This window comes from Pteropus alecto, unplaced genomic scaffold (assembly GCF_000325575.1).
Source record: "Pteropus alecto unplaced genomic scaffold, ASM32557v1 scaffold8, whole genome shotgun sequence".
In the NCBI taxonomy this organism is placed as follows: Eukaryota; Metazoa; Chordata; class Mammalia; order Chiroptera; family Pteropodidae; genus Pteropus; species Pteropus alecto.
Genome location: NW_006494609.1, coordinates 5,280,628 through 5,297,922, shown reverse-complemented (window position 1 = coordinate 5,297,922; position 17,295 = coordinate 5,280,628). Strand labels below are relative to the sequence as shown.

Genomic DNA, 17,295 nt, shown 5'->3' with positions numbered 1-17,295 from the left:
CTTTCCGACACCCATAAATGCCTGGGATGGGGGCTGCCCAGCAACCAGCAGGGATGCTAGGAGCCCAAATAAAACATTGGGTCGTGCTCATTGCCTCAAGATCACAAAATGGCTACTACAGCTCCACACATTCAGAACCATGCACCAGCCTCCCCTGCTAGAAGGGAGAGAAAGGCGCAATATTTATTAGCAAACGATATCCTTACCAATTTCCAAAGAAAAACTTTCCGGAAGTCCTCCATAAGCTTCCCCTTCACCTCTCAGGCCATATACTACCCTCTAGCAGCAAGGGAGGCTGGGAAAGCAAGACCTCACTTTTTCAGCCTCACAAATAGAAGGCAGGCAAGAATTAAGGGGGCTGGGAATAGTGTCAGCACAAGGGCTAATTAAAAAATGAAACACTTATTGAGCACTTACCATGGTTTCTCTTCTCCGAGCACTTCTATAAGTAGATTGAATATATTATCTAACTTAATCCTTTCAATGACCCTACAAAGTAGGTACTTTTATCCCCACTTTTCAAATTGAGAAACTGAGGCCCAGAGAGATTGGGTCACTTGCCCAAGACCACACAGAATACTGAGGGCAACAGGATTTGAACTCAGGCCAACTCTAGAACCCAGGCCCTTAAATACTACCCTATACCACCTGCCTCAGTGTTTGCAGATACTCTGGTTGTGCATATGCTTATATTTGGCACAAAAAGAACACCTAGGGGCCAGAGAAGGAAATCCCCCTGCCACCAAAAACACATGGCCCTAGAAGCTCCAAGATGGCAGGAAACAGCCAGAGCCCTTGACCTCTGTCCCCAGTTCACCAGCCTGGGCAGCCTGGAAAGACTTCATGTCCCATGCAGTGTGAGCCTTGGAGAGGCAAGTCCGTGCTGCCGGCACTCCATCCCTCAGGCCCTCTCTCTCCGTTATTACCCACCTAGAGAAAGGCCAGCAACCACCTCCATCATTTGTGGCTGGGATCATGGCCGGAAACAGTCAACCACCACCCCAGTGAGACTGACCTGCCGGCTCTGGGCAGTGGGACCTGACTGCCATGCCAGGCTAGTGCAAAGGGCACCAGGCCCACCGCTCAGCAGTGACTGACCAAAGGCACCTCCTGCCACCCCCCGCCCCATCAGTGATTTCCATTTTTAGAATTGCAAATACCCTTGGAAAACGAAATCCTAGTGCCAAGCCTATCTTTTGGGGGACAAGGCTCGATGTTTACACTTCTAATGTTACATCCATTTTTCATTACCTTGGATGTGTGTGCTTAAAAAGTTTATCTGTGGTAAATGTAAACACCCAAACTGTACTGCCTTTTTTATTCTGTATTTTGTAGTTTCCTGGGAGCCTTTTAATTTGGGAATAGCCAGGCTACTTGACAAAGAGGCTATGCCTAAGCCCACATATGGAAGAATTCATAAACTACATTTCTTCCTTCTCCAAAAGACAACTTAAAGGTATGTGAGCCAAAAGCAAGGATCCCAATCCTGCTGGAAGCTTGAAGAAACAAAAAGTAAGTCATGTCTGTGTCATGTTTTTCCAAATATGACGTGATATGAGGAACACTTCACCTCTGTGGTTATACTTCCCCAAACCCATAACCCCAGTCTAATCACAAGGAAACATCAGACAAATCAAAATTCAGACACATTCTATAAAGTATCTGACCAGTATTCTTCCAAAGGTCATGGTCTTTCAAGGTCAGGGTCTTTCAGTGTCATGAAAAACAAGGGGAGTCTGAGGAACTGTCATAGAGCAAAGGAGACTAAGGAGACACGATGACCGAGGGTAATGTGGTATACTTGATCGGATCAACTAAAACAATGTTTTAAAATTGCTGGCCCTCATTCAAACCAATTACAGTAGTAGTTCCCCTTTACATTCCAAGACCCCCAGTGGATGCCTAAAACCACAGAGAGCACCAATCCCTACAAATATCATGTTTTCTCCTATACATACATACCTAGGATAAAGTTAATTTATAAATTAGGCACAGTAAGAGATTAATAACAATAACAGTAAAATAGAACAATTATAACAACATGTTGTAATAAAAGTTATGCAAATGTGGCCTGCTCAACAGAGAATGCTACTAAGCGACTAAGGGCAGGTAGTGGATACAGCATGGATATGCTGGAACGAGGCATGATTCACATCGTGGGCAGGGCGGAATGGATGGCACTAAGTTTCATCACGCTACTCAGAATGGCAAAATGTAAAACTTATGAATTGTTTATTTCTGGAACTTTCCATTTGATATTTTCAGACCATGGTTGACTGTGGGTGACCTCAGAAAGTGAAACCACAAATAAGGGGGGAGGAGCTACTGTAAATTAGAATCTTGGGCATTTGAAGCTCTCCTGGTGATCCTGATGTACAGGGAGGGTTAAGAACTGCAGACCAGAGATTTCAACCATGAGCGTGTGCATCAGTATCCCCTGACGGGCTTATTAAATCAGATTGGGGCGCCCGCTCCAGAGTTTCTGATTCAGCAGGTCTAGAGTGGGGTCTGAGAATCTGCATCTCTAACAAGCTCCCAGGTTACACTGATGCTGCCAGTCTCAGTATCATGCCTTCAGAACCGGTGATCTAGATCCTTGCAACTCAAAGTGTGGTCCACGAACCAGCAGCATCGACATCCCCTGGGAAATGCAGAATCTCAGCCCTACCTTGACCCACTGAGTCAGAATCTGTACTTGAACGAGAGCTCAGGTTATTCCTTTATACATGAAAGTTTAGGAAGCGCTGCTCTAGGATGAAACTGCGGGGAGAGGCAAGGAAATGGGAGCTGGAATGGCGGCAGTCGACAGCTTAATAGCCATCACTTCACCGGCCTGGCACTCCTCTCACACCCAAGAGAGAGCAAAAGAAGAAGGAACATCAGAGGAACTATGCAACTATTAAGTCCAAAGCAGAACTGAGCAGAAAGAGCACTTTCTGCCCTGGGTTGTGCGATCCAGGGGCACAGCGACCTGGCGAAGGAGGGAAGCTAGCTGTTGGCAGGGGCTGAGGCAGCCTCCAGCAAAACCAATCCAAAAGGCACTCACCACAGGAAAATGGACATTGCCGCTACAGCCCAAGTTTTAATATTTACTCTGCTGAGGGCCGATCTCATACTTCCTTTGGAAAAAGAGAGAAAACCAAGCCAGTCTGTGTAGCTTCACAAGAAGGAGGGAGGGAAGAGGAAGGAAAGGAGGTGAGAGCTTTTACCAAAATGTTTCCAGACTAAGGCTTAGGGGACCAAGCCTCCTGCAGGTAGTTCCCCTTCGGCCAGCTATCTGTAGCAGTGGCACCAGGGAGCCTGGCATTCAAGTCCTCCTGTTAAATATAGACCCTCCTGGTCCAGCCCAACAGACTTCACCACTCCCACAGGCCAGGCTGCAAGGAACACACCACTCTCTGGTTTTGTTCTCCTATCTGTTTAGAATCACCCAATCATCAGTTCCCAACAGAGACCCTAGCTCCTTAGGGCCATAGCTTGAGACCACTTAAGCCCCAAGTATCATTCCGCATGGCTCCATGGAACTCCTCTCACACTGGCTTCCACTGAGAGTAATTCTATGCCTCTCAACAAGTCCCACCCCTGAGGATTTGCTTAGGTGCCTCCTGGAGCCACTTTTGTTTTCTGAGATGTCATTGGATGTTCACATTCTCAGAGCCCTGCAGCTGTGGCAGGAGGGGCCTGGGCAGCCTGTAATGCTAAAAGTGGCCGTCTCTGATCCTGAGAGTGGGCTTGGAGCTTGAGGAAATTAATAATCAAACAAGGCAGCACCTCTTGTAGAGGATGAGTGACATATATAGCTTTTTTAATACACCGATTTCAACATCCATGAAAGTAAAGTATTCTGAGATTCTAAGTATCGACCTGTTTATTGAGCACTTAACTAAAAGCCAGGGCATCTGCCCTTACTCTAAGCTGGGCACATATCTGAGGGGCTCTCTATCAAATGGGCCACAGAGTTGGAATTCCTCTCTCCTCCACCTGAGAAAAGGGAGGAAAAACAGCCATGTTGCCCAAATCAAAGAAGCCAACACCTAAATTCATTGAGTATCCAAGTGTTAAAAGAGAAAACACTCTTCAAAGTAAGCTGGTGGTGTCTTCCTGACACATTGTCACTGCTGGGAGGAAAAAAAGTCACAGGATTTTATTGCAAAGCACCAAACCCAAATCAGTTCATGGCAAGCTCCACAGGACAGAGAAGGGAGCAGGGTGAAGGTCCCACATGGAAACTCATGCAAGCTCTCTCTGAACTGCAGAATAGACACTAGGAGAGATCTCCTCCTACAGCTCTGGGCTCCAAAGATGGCTCCACCCAGGCTAAGCAGAAGGCACACAGGCCAGCAGTCAGTCAATAAAGATGCACCTCAGGCCAAGTGCAAAGGACAAGAAGACACCAGAGTGATTGTTATGTGATAAAGATTTTGCCTGGTCTTTGCCTCTGGTTCCTGGGAGAGAACCTCTAACTCCTTGAAATTTTTCAGTGACAGGAGGATCTCTGATATTCATGGTGTGCCCCTTGGATCACACCTGAGTTTGTACTAGATGGCTTAGGATGGGGCAATACCAGTCCCATCTCTCTGGGGAGGGGAGAGGGAGAGCAGATTAAGTTCAATCATGTGATCAGTGATTTAGTCAATCCTGCCTGTGTAATGAAACCCTGACAAAAACTCTGAACGCTGAAGCTCAGTGAACTCACTGATAGGCTAAGAGGGAGACACTTTGTCATTCCACGGGAGAAGACACAAAAGCTCTGCATTCGGGACCCTCCTAGACCTCGCCGTATGCATCTCTTCATTTGGCTGGTCCTGATTTGTAACCTTTATAATTCAATTATAATCACAAATATAGTAATTTCCTGAGTTCTGAGTCATTCTAGCAAATTATTGAATCTGAGGGGGTTGGGGGAGCCCCCAAATTTGTCAGTCAGAACTGCAGGTGGCCTGGGCACCCCCGAACCTGCAGCTAGTGTCTGAAGTTAGGGCAGTCTTGTGGGGAACTGTGCCCGTAAGCCTGTGGAGTGTGCACTAAGGCCAGGTGGTCAATGTCAGAACTGCGTCACAGAGCATAGCAGCCCAGGTCCACCCACCGCAGGCCCTGGGTACATGCTGAACTCAGTCTGCATTTTCCAGGACTTTTTGTCTCCTTTACCTATTCACTTGCCCAACTCCACTGAAAATCCAATTTCCTCTGCAATCAGGGTGTTTAAGACCCAATTCAGGCACACATGGAGGCCCAAGAACAAGTGTGATCCATATCCATGGTACTGTGGAATAAGAAAGCAAGCATGGTCCCTCTCTATCACTCAGCAGCTGTGTGACGTCAGGCAAATTTCGAAAACTCTCTGAACCTCAGTTCCCATCTCTTTATGATGAGGCTAATGACCCCTTTCCCTCATGGAGCTGATGGGATAATTCAATGATGTAACTTAGTTACAAAGAGCCGAGCATATTCTCTTACACGTGTCGGGCACTCAATAATCATCGGCCTATTCTCTTCCTATTTTCACTGCCCTGTACCCCAAACCCTTCCAGCCTCTGTACTCTTCCTGGATTCGGGTGTTGCTCGGGTGCTAGGCCCACTGGCAACATGCTGATGTTTTACATCACAGGCCAGCAGGAAGCCAACCATTAAACCAAAAGTGAAAAGCAAGTCACCATTACTCTGAACAAAAAGGACATTTATATTTACTTCAGTGGCTATAAAAGACACCATAAAAATATAATATGCAGCATGCGTCCTCATGATTAATAACAGATCTTGCAAATTATTCTCTCAGGTCCCTAGGTGTATCCAACTGGTCACTAAGAACAATTAATTTTTTCAGGAAATAAAGGGATTGTGAATCTTCTCCGGTCAGTAGAAAATCTGTTTGCTGTATTATGAATAAAAAGAATAGAAAAAGAGACTCGAATTCAGGGGCTTTCTGCCACATGAGTTGGGTAAAGTAAGAGCAGAGAGACCCGAATACAATTACTGTCTGTGAGCAAGGGTGCTCAATGAGAGCCAGGACCTGCCACATCCGGGGTGCGACACCTCCGGGGAGTAACATGGCAAGAAGGAACCTGCTCTCCAGCCAGCTCAGAGACCATGCACCTCCCCAACAAATGCAACCATCCCACAAGCTAGATGCGCCCTCAAATTGTTCTATGGTTCATCTTGACAAAGGAAGTGTTGAGACATCCAACCCAGTAGCACCTGGAGACCATACAAACACAGAAGTTAAAGCAGGAGTTTGAGATGTCCTAGAAACAGGAGCAGGGGATAGAGCTGGGGGAAGAGCAGGCTGGCAGCAGGCAACAGGTGAAGCATAGAGTCCAGACAGATGACAAGGAGGTTTCAGAGTGGAACCCTAGCCATGGTGAGTGAAGTTTGGACCCCAGGCTACAGGACTGTGGGCGCCGAATGATAAAAACAAAGGGCTAAGTCAGGAAACAATTAGTAGAACAAGGCAGGTACCAGGTCACAGGGAATGAGGTGAGAAACCAGGGGAACCAAAGTCTGAGGTTTCAGCTGAGTCTCTGAGTTCCTGGTCTTGGGCTTCTGAACAACTTCGACCACGGTGTCAGTCTTGGAAGGTGAGAGAAACCTACAAGAAGCAGGAAGTAGCCCCACAGTGGCAGGCTGGAGGAATACAGGAGCAAGAAGCCGAGCAGACCACAATGGCATGTGGCATCCAGGTCCACTCCCGCCTAATGGCCAAAGTAGATTCGCACCCAAACTTGAATAAAAATCCCACCAGCCAAGCCCTGCCCTGCAACCCTGAAAAAGTTTTTATTGAAACACAGCACATAAAATACCAAAGGGGTCCCCATGATAGCGGTGAACTCACGGCTGCAACGCAGCCTGCCTCGGAGGCCAAGCCACTCACTAAGGTGCGACACCTCCGGGGACCGACGACAGCACAAGGTAAGGGCACCTGCTCTCCAGCGAGCTCAGAGACCACACTCCCCTCCAACAAAATCAAGCCTCCTACAAGTTAGATGTGCCCTCGGTGCGATTCATGGTCCATCCTGACAAAGGAAGGGCTAACGGAAGCGGTGGGGGACACCCAACCCAGTGGCACACGTTGGGAGTGGGGAAGCAGACTGTGTGCCATCTCCCTGGATAAGCAGAAAAACATGTCGCATGGCTCAGTATGAGGTCCCGAGACAAGGGCTACCATGTGGGAGAGGAATTCTAGAGGAGGAGTATAATGGGACCATGGACAGCGACTGGGGGGCTCCAGGCCACAATGTGGAGACATGACTAAAGAGTGAGTGAAAAAAAACCCTTGCCTGCCATAGAGTCACACAGAAAATGGGCAGGGGACAGCAAGTCCACTCAGCGTGGAGCAGGCAACAGCCAGCAAAGCAGGGCCAAGACCCAGCTGGCCAGCCTTAACCCCTTCATACGCAGAATGAGTTCATGAAGGTCGATCTGCCATAAGCTGAAGGCCTCACTGAAAGAGATCTGGGTCCTTCTGAAGGACGAACAGGCATTCTTCTTCTTGTGCCTGCAGGAGAGGCAAGAAGAAAGGGAAGAACAAAAGATAAACAGGCAAGAAACACACGGGATCATTTAGGAAAATGGAAGATGAAAGCTCTGCCAACTCGCCAGCTCCCCGCCCCAGGGATGACTCCTGGTTCTGCGATCATACCACTGCCCACTCAGGAACCAGAGGAACTCAACTACTCCAAGGAGCTTTCCAGATAAATAGGGTAAGCCAGAGCAGTTGTTTCACAGGGCATCAAACCTGGTGGGCCCACTGAGGACAACATTCCAATGCTTCTATTTTCCCAAAAGTAGAGTTACTATTTATCAAACCAGAATCCCCCAAACTCAAATATAAAAGCTTTCCCAAACTTTCCCAAGGTAAGAGTCACCTGGAAACCTGCTCAGGTGATCCTAGGATGCTGAGGCTATTGTGGATGCAGCCCAGCTCAATCCCTCTGCACCAACAAAAGGACATGATGAAAATTGGTGCTTATGATGATGACCTATTCAAGACTTCATTCTCTGAACCCTCAGAGAAATAATAAATCATGTTCAGCCCTTTCCCTGTGCAGTCTATTTTGCTCTAATATAATTTGATGTTTGATAGCAGGTGATCTATGTGGTCAACTCTCCCTTCACCAGATAGTTGGACAGAATGACCCATTCCCGGCCTGGGTGGATGGGCTGGATGTGGACCACAGCCTAGGCCTCCCCTCTTGGGTGAAAACATTCAGCCACAGCATAGGCTTTCCATGCATTTGCCACCCTGAGGTAGAAGGGCCTAGAACCTTCATTTCTCTATCACTACCTCACTGAGGAAGCACCCTTCCCTAAGGGTGATGAGGCATCTTAGGAGATCTGAGATCCCGAGAGTGCCTAGAATCTGCTGGCAACACTTTCCCAGGTCCCGGCCATACCTGAGACACTTTCCTGAAAACGCTGGCCTCACTGCTTGGCCAATCCTGGGGAGACAGGTCTCAGGACCATAGAGAAGTAAGAAGTGCATCAGGGCGTCCTAATCCCAAGCCCAGGGGACACCTGGATGGGACTGAGACTTTCAGAAAACAATGTCACTTTACTGAGGGTAAGGATCACCTGGAAAGCTGGACTGGGAGGGTGAGGTCCTAGAATCCACCATCTTAACCATGCAAGTGGCTCTCAGACCACCCACAACACTGCCCTGAGGCATCAGCCAGTTTGCTGGAGCTGTTCCTGCCCCTAACTTCCTTCCAGGGAGACCTGGGGCTTGGGACCTCAGGCAGGGCCCTAGGGACCAGTAGGAGAACGTGGAGGCGTGCAGACCCCTGAGGCCGGCGAGGGAGGTAAAGAGGAGGAAGGGCGGGAGCCCACACTCACTCGGCCAGCGCTCGGATGCAGCAACGCGACATGTTGAGGAAGGAGCTGGAGCTGGCGCGCGTGCCCAGGGCAGCCTCGATGCCACGCAGCAGGTCGTTGGTCTTGAAGATGAGCAGCATCTGGCGTGGCACGTGGTTGAGGAGCTGGCTGATCTGGGGGAGGTAGTTAGCCGCATTGTTGCGGATCTCTGAGTCCTGAGGATGCAACAGGGAGACGAAAACAGTTGGGATGAGAAGATGGGTGGCTGGTGTCTGAGCAGCCTGTGACCTTAGGGGCTGCAAGTAAGCTCCAGGAGGGAGTTCCAGCACCGCTGGCTTAGGACCTTCCACTGGGAACCTTCCCCAAAGGGAAGCTCAGCACAAGAAGCTTTGTAGCCCAACAAACCTAGATGGGATTTCTCACCCCAACACCTGCCCAAGCACAACAGCAGCGCATCCACAGGGCTCAGGCCTACTTCTGCTGCCTCCGCCGTCTCTGGCTCCCCATGGCCAAGATCACCAATACCCATCCCCCAAGTCCCCAAACCAATACTGACTGGAACAGGAAATCTAACTCCCCAACAACCATTTGATGAGGCTAGAGTTTGCTAGCCTCTCAGCCCAGAGGTCCAACTCTGCATTATTCTCCAAGGCTTCTTCACTGGCCACCAGTTTGAGGCCAGGCTTGAAGGAGCCCTGAAAGCTGATAGCGGCTGAGTCATATCCCCCATCTCCTCAGCCAAGCCCAGGCTGGTGCAGTTCACAGGTCTGAGTTCCCAACCACAACCCAGCTCCAAAGTCCTGCCCATACCCTACCTGACTCCTCACCAGAGGCCCTAGAAGCCACTGCCTCTCACTGTCCTCCATGCTGGAGCCAGTCTCAGCCCATCCAGGGCCCACGGTCCTGATGCCCCAGAGCAGGGCCCATCCTGGTGTATAATTCTGGGGTCTGGCTTCCCACACACTTCCCCATCCCTGGGCTCTGCGTGGCTCTGAGCAGATAACAGCCCCCAGTGAGGCTCTGATCCCTTCTCAGTCTCCAGAAAAACAATGGTGATGACAATGACAACAGCCAACACATACTGGGCATTCACCACATGAGCGAGGCATTACGAAAATGCTTGCTTGCGAGTATTAAGTTATTTAATTCTCACAACAACCTGATCAGGCAAGCGTATTACACCCATTTGAGAGGAGGAAATTGAGGCGCTGAGAAATTAACTTGCCCAAGGTGCACAGCTAGTGAGTGAGTCGGGATTAAAACTCAGGCCGTCCAGCTCCCAAGCCCACGCCCTCACCACAGGCTATACTGCTCACCGCACAGTGGACTATGTGAGCCTGGGCAAGTCCTTTCATCTTTCCCGAGCCAGCGTCCTCAGCTAAAAACTGGGAATGCTAATACCCTCTGTGCCCACCTCCCAGCAGTACCAAGAGGGCCAGCAGAGATAAGGCATGCAGGGGTGCTTGGTGCCAACCGAAGTCATGAGGGATCCAGCAGTGCTGCCAAAGGCTTCGCCGCCTGGCCGCTTCTGCAGCATTAGCAGAACTCTCTGCCCTTTCAGGAACACATGTGCTTCGCTGATAACTGAGTTGCTGTGAAACTTGAAATGTCCCTCAGGCAGAAGCTATCAGACTGGAACATCTCAGCATGAAGCCAGACACCAAGAGGCTGTCTGCCTCCCTGCAGCCTCCCACCACAGCTGCAGGTCACCCTGCTTGAGTGGTAAGGCCTGATCAAGGCCCTGCTCACCCTAGAGACCCCCCTCTCTCAGCAAGGTCGGGACTAGCCTGGAACAGCCCTCTGAGCCCAAACAGAAAGCACCTGCGCCCACCCAGGCTACCTCATGGGGGCATCTCTCAAAGCGGCACAGCCATAAAGCTTGGATAATCCTGATGGTGATGTCTGCAGTGGACCCCACTGGGTGCCTATCCAACAGTCAACCTCCCACTATCCTTTGTTAAAAGAACCCCATTTTTGTTCACTTGACCTCTTGGAACTGTGCTCTTCAGGGAGGTGAAGCCCTTGGTGTGGGGGCATCTTTACAGGCCTCAGCCAACGCTGGCTCTGAGGTCAATGCCCCTGCCAAGTGACTGGTTTAGGCATGGACATGTGACACAAGTCTGGCCAATGAGACACAAGGAGGTATCTGCTAGGGGACCTCTGGAAAAGGTTTTCTTGCTCTTAAGAAGAAAAAATTGCCCTTCCTCCCATCTCTGGACACCACGGAATAAAGATGTAAAGCTTGGAACTGCCACTCTCACCTTGGAATCCTGAAAGGAAAGCCAAGAGGAGAGCACAGGAGTCAGCAGAGAGCTCTGAGTCTGCCGATCTGCTCAATTAACCAACCCGGACCCACGCACCTCAGGCTCCTTGTTATGGAGAGAACAAATTCTTAATTGTTTAAGACACTTTGGGTTGGGAGAAAATCTCCTTAATATAATCTTAAAGGTTCCCCCAATTCTCAGTAAGACTAGGACTCAGAAAACTGAGCCCTTACATCTCAGAGGCTGAGCTGGCCTAGAGTGGCTATGTTTATTCTCTATCTGGGTTTCTGTACAAAGCGCGCAAATGGAATCCATGTCTCCAGAACCTACACAAACGCCTCTCTACTAGACCTGGTCCCAGAACTGCAAGGACCTTATAAAAAGATGTACAAGACAGGACCCCTGCCCTCCAGATACTCACCAACTACAGAGTTCATATAAGTATGCAAATAATTAACTCTGAGAGGGAGTATAAGGTGCTTGCCCATGAGTGATACAAATATTCAAGGACCACTTTTGGCAAAGGTAGGAGGCAAGACTTCCTGGGCTGGAACGATGGACTAAATTGTGCCCAGCCCCTCAAACCCCTATGTTGAAATTCTAAACTCAACATGACTATTTGGAGACAGGCTCTTTAAGGAGATGATTAAAGTTAAGTGAATGCATAAGGGTGGGGCCCTAATCTGATAGGACTGATGTCCTTACAAGAAGAGATACCAGGAGTGCATACACACAGAAGAAAGGCCGAGTCAGGACGAAGAGAGCAGGCAGCCATCTGCAAGCCAGGAAGAGAGGGCTCACCAGAAACTAACCCTGTTGATAACTTGATCTTGGACTTCCAGCTTCCAGAACTGTGAGAAAATACATTTCTGTTACATAAGATACCTAGTCGGTGGTATTCTGTTATGGCAACCCAAGCAGACTAAGACGGTAGCATTTATGCTGGGTCTTTATGAATGAATAAGAATGTGAAAATAAAGTTCTACCTTAGTTAATAAAAACAGATATCATTTGCTGAGTATCTACTGTGTGTCATGTGATCCTGTCGAACCCTGTGGCTTTAAATACCGGCTATATGCTGAGGACTCCCAAACTGATGCTCAAGCTTACATCTCTTTGAGCTCCAGGCTTAACTGCCCATGACACCTCTATCTGAATACTTAAGAGAACTATTGCTACCCCCAGCCCAAATATGTCCTCCCAAAGTCTCCCCTATGTCAGGAAGTAACACCACCCCCCATTCTGTAACTCACCCCAAAAAGCTATGATGCAACTTTCCCTCCTCTCTACATCCAAGCCAACAGAAAGGCCTCTCAGTCTTAAGCCCAAAATGCATCTTGGTTTCATCTGCTTCTCTCCACCTCCATGGCCATTAGCATAGTCTGAGCCCCCAGCATCTCTGCACCTGGAGTCCTGCCCTAGCCTCCTAACTAATCACCCCAGTGCTCACTTGCCCCACTCCAGACAGATACTTAAAACAGCAAGTCTGAGCATGTCCTTCTCCTGCTTAAAACCTGCCAAAAGCTTTGCTTTATGCTGAGAATTAACCCAAATTTCTTCCCATGGCTTATGGGCCCTGTGTAAGGCTCTCTCTGCCTGGTGCTCCAAATTCTTCTGATTCTACCATCTACCTCACGACACTCCAGACCACACCAAACTCTTAAAACACCTCAGCTTAAATGTCAACTTCTCAGCAAGCTCTGCTCTGAGCCCCCGATCTATAGCACCCCCACCACAAGCTGTTTCCTCCCTTCTACCTACAGCCTGCAATTATTCCATTCAGCTGTTCATTCACTTATTTACTGTCTGTCTCCCTCAACCACAATGCAAGTTACACAGGCCTGTCTGTCTGCTCATCACTGGATCCTCAGGACCTAGTCCAGGGTCCAGCAAAAACAAATATTCAATGAGCAAACTTCAGGAACTATGGGAAGGCACTTTCCATGCCTTATCAGTAAAGCAGAAATTATCATCCCTATTCAACAAGGAGGAAGGTTGTCTCTCTTCTTCTGAGATGACATTCTTTAAAGCTTTGTAAGCCTGGGGCAGCTGGTGGTCATCTTTGCCACCACGCTTGCTGGGGAATGATGTCAGCTTGGAGGAAAGCAGAACCAAGAGATGGCAAGATGTGGCTTCTTTGGTGACATCATTGGAGATGGGATCCAGCCATTCCTAAAGTTCCCTACCACAAGACAGCTTGCAGGGTAGGACCCTGAGGCTCAGAGAGGTGATGAGAGCTACCCGTGGTCACGCCACCAGGAAGGGCAAGTGCTGGAACTAGAACCCAGATCTTTCTGACTGCACAAGCAGAACCCCATCTCTTGTAGTGAGCCCAAGCCTGTCCCATACTGGACATGGGCAAGTCTGCATAAGTCTGGCAAACTGACTGGGAAGACAGAAGCCAATTCCATGAGGAATTGAGAAGCCCGAGAGGGAAGGAGCTCTGAGCCAAGAAGAATGAGCTACCCCAGAAGTCCCCGTGATGGGCAGTGGTGAGTATGAGCACAGGGAGGAGGTGTTCCTAGGGCTGGTCTCAGCCCAGGCACCATGGAACTCCTGTCTAGATCTGATGGAGAAATGAGCTACAAAGAAAGGCCAAATAGCTATTTCACTAAAAACTCTGTAGGGCAACAGGACAAGTGACATTGCGTGGGTACCGCGTAAGAACCGAAGCGCTCTCCCAGGAGGGTGCCCCCGAGAAACCACACCATGGAGATAGTGCCCAGCAGAAGGCAGCAGAAGTGGTGCCAGACTTATTTATGGAAAGCCCCGGGAGATTCCCAGAAGTCCTGGGGGAGAACCTTGTGGAAGCCTGATATTCTGTGTGAGCAGGCTGGAGCAACAGCCACAGAAGTCTGGATCATACGGTTAACATGACCTGGTTACACACCAGCTCCATAAGGCAGGAGTAGGACATCGCTCCCCTCTCCTCCTTCCACCCACTGTTGCTCCAATTCTGCCCACCACCCCACTCCCACAACCCACCAGTCTAGAGCCTCAGGCCCTGGGGTGGAAGGAAACCAAAGGCCATCTCTAGCCCTGGCCCCGTCGCTTGTCTTCGGGAGAGGGCTGGGCCAGGAGCGGGCACCTACCTCAGTGGCAGTGACTGGAGCTTGGCTGATGCCCCTGTTGACCGAGTTCCATGAGCGGGCCGTCAGCATGCAGGCAAACAAGGGGTAGAGGTCGCCAGCTCCCAGACGCTGGCTGTACTTCTTTACCTTCTTCATGTCAGTCCAGATCAGCGACTGCCAGAGGTGGCAGTAATCCAGGCGGAACTCTTCTGTGAGCACCTGTGGTGGGGACAGCCATGGCAGAACTTAGGCCTCCTCTCCTCATGGGAGACCCAGCCCCTGGCTGAGTGACCGCTGTAGAGGGGGACGGATGAAGATCATGGCTCCTGCACAATGTCTGGTTCTCCCCCAAAGTCTGGCCACCCTTGACAGTCCAAGTTCAAAGCTACTATTTGGCCAGCCTTCGTCCTAAGTGCAGAAATTACCAACTGCCCACCAAAATCAAATTCCCCACCTCCCTGCTGGTTAGATGTGGCCATCCAAGCTTTGACCAACAGAATGTGGCAGAAGCTCCGCTTCCAGACCTGGCCCATGCACGCTCCTCCGAGCCCTCAATCCTGTGACTGAGGATAACGAGACCACCTTGAGGGAGGTCTGGGACACAGAGCCTCTGTCAGTCCCTGACTTCGGCCTCCTCCACCCACCCAGGATCAGTACATGAGAGCACATTAGACGACTGCTATGTCTGGGCCAGCATTTGTTTGGGAGCTATGTGTGGCATCAGCAAGCCTACCTTAAACTAACACATCCAAGGTCACTGAGCCTTTCAAAGGAGGCCAAGATTTTGAGATGTGGAGTTAAGGCCCCGAGGGAAGGAATAGGAGACCATCAGGAAAAACTCCCCAGGACCATCTGCCTCCTAGAATCAAACCAGGCTCTGGGTCCTGAGATTGGCAGTGAAGTTCCCAACTTCCAGGCAGGAGATCACGGTTCAACTGAACCAGCTCTGCGTCCCAAGTCCAGCGGACAGAGTCTGGAAGCATCCAGTGCCTATCAGTTCCTGGCCCCCTTTCCTACTACACATCACCTCTTCACTGGGGCTGAGTTACCCTTCTCTCCCTGAAGTCCTAGCTCATCTAAGGGCAGCTCGCCTTCCAAGGTCTGGGCTGGCCTGGACTTCCCTGGAAAGCAAGGTTGTTGTACAGCTAACAAAGCGCTTCCACACATGCAGGCACATTCCCATCTACTCCACACAGTGGCCTGTAAAGGAGGTGTTACCAACCTCACCCTACTAAAGAGAAAGCTGAGGCTCAGAGAGTATATGACTGACTTACACAGAATGGCAGTTCAAGGGCGAGGGTACAGCCTCTCCAGACACCTGGGCCATCTGCCTCCCATTGCTGTGGCCCAGAGGGGAGTTCAACGGGCTCTGAGCCCAGGCAGGACTAGACCCCGGGGCTGGCTGAGTGGGAAAGACCTCTCCTACCTGGTAGAGCCCATGGTCCAACAGGACAACCTCTGCCTTTCCCGTGTCCGGGCGCTTTCGCACCAGCACGTTCCCTGGGTGGGGGTCGCAGTGCACGAAGCCGTTGATAAAGATCATCTCACTGTACATCTTGCCCAGGTTGCGCGAGATCTGAAAGAGCAGGGAGGCAGGCGGGAGTTGAGCTGCATTAACACCTGTCTGAGGCTTCCCCTCTGGTCCCTCAGTCTGGCCACTTTCAAGAGGAAGGCCAGAGGGACCTGGCGGGCCTGAGCCGTCACAGTGGAAGTGACAGCTTGAGGCTGTGTAGTTCCTGAGTTTAAGCTAGAAGCTGAGCTCTCATCCAGTTTTTAACTTTAGCTGCACATTAGAATCACCTGGAACTCATAAATGTTGGGTATTTTTTCAAGTTCCCATGGTGATTTTAATGCATGGCAAGGTAGGCGAACCACCACGTCTAGTTCTTCGGATGGCTGTAACTCCCACCTCCTACACCCGCTCCTCCACTCTTCCCGATTTTTCTCTTCTCTATTTCTCTTATCAATCCCTCTTCATTTTTTCCCCAAAGTTGAATATGGGCTGGAAAGCTGGGTTGGGGCGAATCGCTCCACCTCCAAAGAGTAAGGCTGGGGTACTGAATAGGTAACCCTGCCACCCTCTGGTGTTGCCCCACAAGCTCCAGGCCGGTCCCAGGAGAACCCAGAGCCATAAGCCCTTCTCCTCTCTCCCTGCAGGCCCCTTTCCCTATACCCCTTCCTGCCAGAGCCCAATGCTAATCTGATTTATGATGTCTGCACAGAAGAAATGACACTGGAGAGGCCGTTTAAATCATCCTGTCACTGCTGCTTTCCCTGCCGAGGCAGTCTTCTTATCTCTACTCCCTTTTTATTAAAGCTAAAAGCCTCTTCCCAGCTAGGGAACGGCTACTGAATAGAGCCATACCTGGGCCCAAAGACGGCCTGCCAATGGATTTCCATGGGACAAAGAGATGCTCAACCCAGAGAGCTGACACCCCAGGACACACACTGCCCTTGGCGTTCCTCTCAGCCTCAGCTGGATCCCATGGTCGCTAACAAAGATATCCCAGCCAGAGGAGAGGAGTTGGTGCTTATCTGGCGGGGAACATAGGATGAGGGTCTTAAATAAAGATTCGACTCCTCTCCTGGGCCTACAAAGTCCTGCACGACCAGGCCCAGCCTCCCTCCCTGGTACCACACTGACGCTCCGGCCACATTTGCTTTCTGTTTCTTCTCCGAGATCCCTATGTCTTCCTACCTCAGGGCCTTTGCACATGATATTCCCTCTGTTAGGAGCATTTTTCCTAACTCTCCTTCAGCTCGTTTACTGCTCTCTTCCTTCCTATCCTAGCTCAGCATCACCTCCCTGGGGAAGTCCTCCCTGACCTCAGACTAGATGCGATTCTCCTGCCATACTCTCTCATAGAATGCTATACTTTTCTTTCATGGCACTAGCTCACTATTTGTATCATTATTTGATTAATGACCATCTAGCCCACTATCGTAAGCTCCAACGATGGCAAGGACTGGCTCTATTTTGTTAAACAGCTTTATTGAGGTATAGCATACATACCACAGACTAGCTCTATTATGAATCCACTTGCCTGTAACAAGCCAAACATGTGATTTTAGGATTCTGTCTTCAACATGAGTGAGACCTTTGTATCTCCATGTACTTTCTTTTTGAGATGCTGTGATTCTTGCCTCTGATG

The 17,295-nt window shown here is 49.9% G+C and overlaps 1 protein-coding gene across 3 annotated transcripts in view; it reads right to left on the bottom strand.

Annotated features, from left to right (window-relative positions):
- Positions 1–1,655: 1,655 nt before the first annotated feature.
- The window catches only part of ADCK1 (aarF domain containing kinase 1), a 105,241-nt gene continuing 89,601 nt past the window's right edge, over positions 1,656–17,295 (bottom strand). For all 3 annotated transcript variants that reach the window (XM_006925489.3, XM_025042109.1, XM_015599564.2), the window contains 4 exons: positions 15,570–15,719; positions 14,165–14,362; positions 8,830–9,023; positions 1,656–7,492 (listed from right to left, as the gene is read on the bottom strand). In XM_006925489.3, coding sequence (XP_006925551.1) covers positions 7,321–7,492; positions 8,830–9,023; positions 14,165–14,362; positions 15,570–15,719 — 714 coding nt within the window. In that variant the 3' untranslated portion in view covers positions 1,656–7,320. The remainder of the gene's footprint in view (positions 7,493–8,829; positions 9,024–14,164; positions 14,363–15,569; positions 15,720–17,295) is intronic.